Source organism: Neophocaena asiaeorientalis, unplaced genomic scaffold (assembly GCF_003031525.2).
Source record: "Neophocaena asiaeorientalis asiaeorientalis breed wild unplaced genomic scaffold, Neophocaena_asiaeorientalis_V1.1 scaffold681, whole genome shotgun sequence".
In the NCBI taxonomy this organism is placed as follows: Eukaryota; Metazoa; Chordata; class Mammalia; order Artiodactyla; family Phocoenidae; genus Neophocaena; species Neophocaena asiaeorientalis.
Window position 1 is genome coordinate 1,552,411 of NW_020172271.1, and position 7,737 is coordinate 1,560,147.

The following is a 7,737-nucleotide window of genomic DNA, read 5'->3' on the forward strand; positions in this document are numbered from 1 at the left end:
GGGGATGAGGGTGTGTGGTGTGTGTCTGTAAGGAACGTGCGAATGTGTGTGTAGGGGTGTGTATGCCTCTGTGTCGGTATATACTGTGTGCGTCTGTGAGGTAGGGGTGTGTGTGTGTGCGCCTGTGACACACAGCAGGCTGCGAGCTCACAGAGCTTGGGTCTGAACCCGTGTAGAAGGGAGGGGGCTCGGCAGGACCAAGTGTGTGTGTGTGTGTGTGTGTGCGCGCGCGCGTGTGTGCGCACTTACGTGCAGGGGTGTGTGAAGGGTGAGTAGGTGAGTGTGTCATGGGTGCTAGGTGTGGCCGTGTGTGTGATGTAAGGGTGCTGGATGCACCTCCGTCCCTGGCTCACCCTCCCCTTCCCCTACCAGATGTAGGCGCCTGGGGGCCGGGGAGTTAGGAGTCTACTGTAGCAGCCCCTTGTCCAGTTTGCCTACCTGGCCATCTTCCCCCTGGAAGCCAGAGATGGCCAAGCTGACCCTCCCCCCGATACTTCTAGGGTTAAGGGATGGGGAGCCGGCCAAGCCGCAGGAAAGAGGGAAAAGGCTGAAGGGACAGAGCTTCTGCCAGACCAGGGCACCCTGCTTCCCTGGCCAGAGCTGCCTTCTCCATCTCTGCCAGATCACTCACCCTGTGCTTCATCCCTCCGGGGATCAGTGCTCCCAGGGTCTGAGTGAGAGGACAAACATCTTAGAGGGGGCCGGAGCTGGGGTGGGGATGTGTTGAGGCTCATCTGTGAGGGCTAGCTTTTTCACAGCTGTATTACCAGAAGGGTGCTCAGCACATAGTAGGCCTCAACAGATATTTGAGGGAGGAAAGAGAGAAGAGAGGGAGGGAAGGGATCTGAGTCTGGGAGCCACGTCCACTCACTCGCTCTGCTGTCAGTCAAGGATGAGGGCAGCTGGATGCAGTCAGACCCATCCCCAGACTGAGCAGGTGGGGGAGGCAGGGGCTTAGGGAGAAGGAACCTTGGCTGGGAGAGAAGGGAAACTGCAGGGAAGAGATTTGTGCTGGGGCCTGAATGTTCAGGAAGAAGCTGGCAACTCTCCTTGGGCGGAAGCCTTTGTGTCCTATCCCCACCACCTGCTTCTCTGGGATCAGAAGTCTCTCTGGGGCATCAGATCCCAGGCAGCCAGAGCTCATAGCACCTCTCCTCTCTCCAGGACCTTCGTGCTCAGAGGTGCTGAAGACCTGAGTCCCCTGCCTACCCAGGCCGCCTGAGGCCAGGAGGGGCCATGGCAGGGTATGGCTTTCTGGGGCTGGGGCTGTTCTACTGGGTCCTGCTTGCTGTCCCTGTGGGCTCTCAGCCTGCCTCCTCTGTCCCAGGTGCCCATGTCACCACTTTGGCCCCACCACCTCAGAGTAAGGCCTCCGTGCTGTCTCTCAACCTGGGGCTTAACTTCAAATTCCACCTTCGGAGACCTGCTGCTGCTTGGGGGAGCTCTGTCACGGAGACCCAGGCACTTTCTCCTGGGCCGAGCCAGGAGCCGGAGGAAGAGGTGGCCGGTGGGCTGAGGACTGGCCCCCTTTGGGAACTACTGGTGGGCTCTCTCGGGAACTCCCCCCCGGAGCGGGGCTCAGCTGAAGGCAGCTCTACTCCCTGGGCCTCCTCCTGGCCTCTGGAGTCCACGTCCCTCCTCGCTGGGCCCACTGACCAGCCCACTGCTCCCTACCAGCCCAGGATGGGCACCATGACCTGGGATACTGCTCTGACGGCTACAGCACCTCCATCCAGTGCTCCCAGGCTCCACCAGAGCGAGCTGGAGCTGAAGTTTGACATGGCACTGAGAGCAGGCGTAGCCCCAACGCTTGGACATCGAACACTGCCCCTGCTGCCCAGCCTGCGGGCCAGCCTGGCAGAGATTGCTGGGCGCCTGGGACCCTTTGGTGAGTACCCACCCCAACCCAAGGAGAGCCCCTGCTGGGCAGTCTGGCAGGTAGGAGGAAGCTTCAGCCTGGACTCCTTTTGCAGGGTTCTTTGGCACTACTGTGTCCCCACTCCGGAACTTATCAGGCCTGAGCCCCCCGGACCCAGTTGCATCCCCAAGCTCTGCCTCTGGAATTTTGGGTTCTCCAGGTGAGTGTTTATTTCACTGCAACAAGCATTTATGGAACACCTCTAAATGCCAGCACCTCCTTTTTCCCTTGACTCAAGGGCAGCTCGCATTCCTTCTCCCAGGACCTGGGATACCAGCCACTGCTCTATGGGGAAATGCCCTCTTTGCCATACTAAGTCTGGTTTGGTCCTTGTAGCTTAGCTTCTGGTATACATGTGGCTACAATTCCTGGGACAGTGGCTCCCATAGGTCAAGCTCTGAGAAAGGACAGGATTTTCTCCAAAGCTCCAGAGGCCAACGCTGGCTGGTAGGATGGCAGTCTAGCCCTATGTGCTCCCTTTGCAGGGTTCTTTGGCACCACTCTGTCCCCGCCCCCATCCCCCCAGGAGACAAAGCTCCCAAGTCCAAGGCCACTGGACCCAGCTGCTTCCCTAAGCTCTGCCTTGATTGCAACAGCATCACTAGGTAAGTGTCCAATTCATTTAAACTTGAAAATTATTTATTGAGCACTTACTACATGCTAGCCACTCATTGGCATTCTGGGATCCTTGTATTTCACTGTCATCACCATTCTCTTCAGCACCACTATGGAGATATATATTAATGGTCTGAGAACAAGTGTTGCTGAGGATGGTCCCACACAGAGTTAAGTAATGGTTCTCTGGGAGTTTTACAATCATAGGCAGAGCAGGATGTAGACAGATGTATCAGGGGCAAACAGACAAAGGAACTCCTTCATGATTTCCACAGCCTCAGCACTAACCTCACCCTCTACTCCAGTCTGCCTGGCCTGCCTCCCTACCCTCCCACTCCAACCTTGGGGCCGTCTCCTTTGCCGTCTGATCTGACATGACATGCTGTCAGATATAGGCAGAGTTGGGCCCCTCATTGGGAAGACGTTGAAGAGAAGACCTTGCGCAGACAGATGCCATCCTTGTTCAAGGGAGCCTTTCAGAACACGCACATAGACAAGCTGGTGGTGCAGAGGAAAGACCAGGGGCTCTGGAATCCTGAGACTTGGCTTTGAGACTTGAATCCCAGTCCCCTTCCTAACTGGCTGGTGACCTTGGACAGGCTATTTAACTTCTCTGAGCCTAAATTTTCTCCTGTATCTGGGGTTTAATAATAGTGCCTATTTTGTTATTGTAAAGCTTCCACATAATGTAATGGGCACAAAGTATTAGCTCATTAAATAGTGTCTGTTAACCTTGCTTCTTTCCCCGGTGTGTCCCAAGTACATTCCAGATCTACCTCTCAGACACGGCAACCGTGGCCCCTTAATGTGGTGGGACAACACATACCACAAAAGGCAGAGGGCATGCTGCTTGGGGAGAGGTTCTGGTAGGTGAGGCCAAGGGGGACATGCAAAGGGTTAACTGTGGCTGGGAATCCTCTCAGCCACTCCACGCTAGGAACTGGTGCAGCAGTGGAAATCGCTGGTCCCCGCCCGAGCTTCTTCCAGCTCCAGACTTAACGCAGCACCTGCCTGTCGCTTCTTCCCGAGCGGACTCAGCACTCCTGGGCGTGTGGGTGGGGAGCCTGCCGTCTCCTCCCTATCGAGCCCAGTGTGCAGCAGTGGCAGGATCTGCTGTGGAGTTGGGGGCAGGCTCTGTGGCCTCAGGGGAACGATGCTGGGTGGCGGTCTGCCAGCCTTGGTGACAGCGCTGGCCAGGCAGGTTTAATGAGTCTGGACAATATCAGAGGCAGCCCAGCGGCTGGGGGCCCCGCCCTCCTTCCCCCTCCTCTCTACGGCTGCTGCGGGAACCCAGCCTCTTCCTGGCTGTTCCTCTTGGATAAACCCCGGAGGGCTGCAGGCCTCCCGGAGAGAAGGCCAAAGGGCCTTGTTCCTGCCAGCACCTTCTGCGGGGACTAGTGGCAAGCAGTTAGGGGATAAAGGGAGTCTCTCTGTGTCTTCTCTAGGAACTCTCTAACCTCGGTACAGTTAACCTTTGGGCCTAGGGTTTCTCTTCTCTTGCATTAGGTCTGCTTCACCTCGGACAGAGCTTGCATTCAGCCAGTAAGGGCTGAACAGTTGTGCAGGTCGTTAACATAGTAAAAGACTTCCATACCAGTTGATAACTACCCACTCTCCTTAGCCTCCTGAGCGCCACTCCCCTCCCTGACCACCTGGCTGGCAGCTGTTCTGATTCACCTGAAACAGTGGTTAAATATTTCGAAAGTCACCCTTACAAGGAGTACCAATCCTCTGTGATCCTGGAGGTGGGGCTGGGGGGAGGGATGGGGCCAGGCCACTGATCGGGCTGCAGCTTCAGGCATCCAGAGTAGAGAGTGATTCCCCAGCCCTTTGATCTGGGCAGCTAGTGGACTTTTCCATAAACTGAGCCGGGCCTTCTTCGCAACTCCTCCCCAATCTGCTCTGGCTTCACCAGTTACTCACATTGACATCCCATCTCCTCTCTTGCCCCTGAGGTCAAGAGGAGTCACAGGGCCAGAGTGGGACCACCTTGTAAGGGAGGCCTGCGCAGGAGAGGGATCCTAGGAAGTCACTACCTTCTGGGGGAAACCGAGGGCCCCTTCTGTGGAAGCCTCAAATGGGGAGACAGAGGATGAGGTCAAGCGGACCCATCAAAGACAGAGGCTGGGCCTTCTTCACCTGTCCCCACCCATACCTGGCCTGCCCTGCCCCCTGGGAGCAGTGCTCCTAGGTCAGAGCTCTCTCCTCTGACACTTGAGCTGGGCCTGTACTCTATTTCCTGGTTTTCATTTTTTTTCTGGCTTCTTAGGAATGTTGCAAGTTGCTCTAGTTGCCATAATGCTTTGGGCCAGAGGTGAAAGATGGGGTCTTCTGTGGCCATCGAGTGAGAAGTGGAGCTGGAAGAGGGTGAGGTGGGGCAGCTCTCTGAGAGCTGCACTTGTTTGTACAGTGAGCGAGGAGGAGGCATGAGGGGCGACAGGTTGGCGCAGGCTGTGGGCTCCTGGCTGGGGTCTCCTTGCCTCTCTGCAGAGCCCACCAAGACCGGAAAGACCAAGGAGACTCGTCCACTTTGCAGAAGTGGTTTGGGCAAGGGTACCTGAGGGGACCAATAAATGAGGGGTGAGGGAGAATGTTTGTGTATTTGATCCCACTGGTGTTAGACTGACCCTGTCCCCCCACCAAATCAGCAAGCCATCAGTTCCCAGCTGAATGATTCCTCATTTAACTCACGGCTGTCTTCAGTAGGTGTTTGGGGATGGTCAGTCCATCTAAATGGTGTTCTTTAAACAGGGTTCACAGAGAGACAATGTGTTGATGTTCACTCATTTGACTAATTGTTGACTTTCTAAGGGAAGACAGCCTTTTGTTAGTTAAATCGAGACTTAGTTTGAGGCCAGAAATGGTCCCACTCACACAGACACACACCGATGACTGACGGGTGATAAACAGTAGCCTATAATGATCAGACCAACAACAGTTGTATATCAAATGCTTACGATGCACCAGTCTCTCCAAAGAGCTTTGCGCACACTGGCCATGTATCCTCATAACAGCCGTGTGCAGTAGGCGCTCTTCCCCATTTTAGACTTGAGGCATATGATGGGACAGGAACCAGGGAACATGCTGCCATTGGCAGTAGGCAGCCAGCTGTATATATGTAATTTTTTGGCAGCTCCCTCTCTGCCCTCCCAGTTGCCCAATTCTACCTTCCCCTCCCCTCTCTCCAGGGCTGCTTTCTGGCCCGCTCACTCGTTTTGCTTTCTGGCCCGCTCACTCGTTTTCCTTGTTCTTAGGATTGCTCTGTTTTCCATGTCCCCAGCACAAGCTGGCACTGCCTGGGGTAGGGATGGGGGTGCGCCTCGAGTCTTCCTGTTTTGTCCTGCTGAGGCATGGCTGGGTATGGCCAGGCAGTTGGGGCAGGAGTCTGCTTGTCAGGAGATCCTCCCCGCCTCATTCTACATCTGTCTCCCGTGCATTTCCCCATCGCCAGATGGCTCCTCCCATCCTTCTCCACCATCTTTCTCCCTCCATCCTTGCCTGCAGCTGCGGTTCTGCTAAGCCTGCTAGATGGGGGAGGGAGGTCCAGCGTGAAGCATCTTCCCTTGCTGCCTGGCCATGGAAAATCCTTGGGTCTAACTCTTTTTCACCCCTCTCTAGCTCCAGGAGAGTAGAATTAGGGATCTTAGTCCTCACACTCTCTTACTTGACTTCCCTTTCCTCAAGGGATATGGGGAAGATGTTAGAGCACAGGATGGGGCTGGGAGCCTAAGTTAGCAAACCCCAGAGCACCTGAGGGGCTCACTCGCTAAGCTGTGATCCCCCCAAATGTTCCTCCCTCAGAGTTCAAGGGTAGTCTTGAGACCCAGGGGAGTCCATCTCAATGTCACCTTCTGTAAAAGGGGGTGAGAACCAAAGGGGCATTGTAAGAGCCTCAGACCAATGGCTTTGTAGTTGAGTTAGGATGGGGACCATAGCCATGGGTAGGCCGAGGTTGGAGGTGTAGCAGGCAGGAAGGCCAGTGAATAGGGAAGGCTGTGTTTTCTCAGGGTGCTGGGGATGGGAGAGTCATATCACTCCCCCTGCTGTGTGTGTGGGGGTGGGGGGCAGTGCGGGGTGGCTTTTCCTGACGAGACAGGGAGAAGGGGGAGCAGCTGAAAAAAGGCAGGGCAAGCTTCTTCTAGCACCAAGGTGGGAGTTGGGAGTCAGGGGTGCAGAACAAGAGATAAGCAAACTAGTATTATGAAGCGCCTCTGAAATCAAGGAGAGGGGCTCAAACTGGTGCTCAGATCTGGATTCTAGTTGCAGCTCTGCCAATTTGTAACCTTGGACAAGTTACTTGGCCTCTCGGCAGAGCCTCAGTATCTTCATCTGGCAAATAAGAGGATTCACTTCTTCAGCGAATATCTGCTCAGTGCCCACTCTGTGCCAGGCAGTGTTTTAGGTGTGGGTATTCAGATGTGAGCAAAGCGATCCTTGCTCTCACGCAGCCTCCTTCCTGGCGGGAGGATTGAACTAGAGGGGGCTTCTACAGCTCCTTCCACTTGTAAAATTCTGTGACTTCTTAAGAAAAACCCTTTTCAGTGGAATCACAGGGAAATGAGCAAAGCAGGGAGCTGGGGGTATTTAAGACAAGTCCTTCCTGGAAGCTATGAGGACTCTCCGATTGGCATACAGGCTACTGGCTGTAGGGTGGGTAAGGGGAGGGCTGCACGGAATGCCTCACACAAACGTTCTTTGCCCACAGACTCCGCCACCTCCACCTCTGGCCTGGATGACCCCTCTCCCGCCAGCCTTGGGAACCTTTCGGTGCAGCCAGAATGTGGGCCAGGGTCCTGCAGTATCAGAGAACTGCCTGAACGCGAAGCGCAGCCTCCTGCGGCCCCACTGCCCCTCTTCTTCCTGACCCTGGAGGCCGACTGGACAGAGGCCAAGGCTCGCTGGGGTTTGGCCTGGGAGGCCCATGTGTACGGGGTAGGCGCGCTCTTCGGCCTCGTGGCCCTGCTGGCGCTGCTGGCTCTGGCCCTCTTGCCCTGGCGCTGTCCGCCCGGCGCCCCCTGCCTGGCGCTGCTGGACCTGCTCCTGCTCTCCGCCGGGACCACCCGGGCCTTCCCGCTCTTCTACGACGCCTACGGGCACCGCGACCGGTTGCCGGCGCTGGCCTGGCTGCTGCTGCAGGACCTCCCGCTGCCCTGCCTGGCCGCCGGCCTGGGCCTGGCCTGCCTGCTTCTGGCCCGGCCGCGCCC

The 7,737-nt window shown here is 56.2% G+C and overlaps 1 protein-coding gene across 2 annotated transcripts in view; it reads left to right on the plus strand.

Annotated features, from left to right (window-relative positions):
* The first annotated feature begins 1,236 nt into the window (after window positions 1–1,236).
* The window catches only part of PRRT4 (proline rich transmembrane protein 4), an 8,616-nt gene continuing 2,115 nt past the window's right edge, over window positions 1,237–7,737 (plus strand). The window contains exons 1-4 of one of the 2 annotated variants that reach the window (XM_024763172.1): window positions 1,237–1,888; window positions 1,974–2,078; window positions 2,404–2,523; window positions 7,239–7,737. In XM_024763172.1, the coding sequence (XP_024618940.1) occupies window positions 1,237–1,888; window positions 1,974–2,078; window positions 2,404–2,523; window positions 7,239–7,737 (1,376 nt within the window). The remainder of the gene's footprint in view (window positions 1,889–1,973; window positions 2,079–2,403; window positions 2,524–7,238) is intronic. The other variant, XM_024763181.1, reaches the window with a different exon arrangement.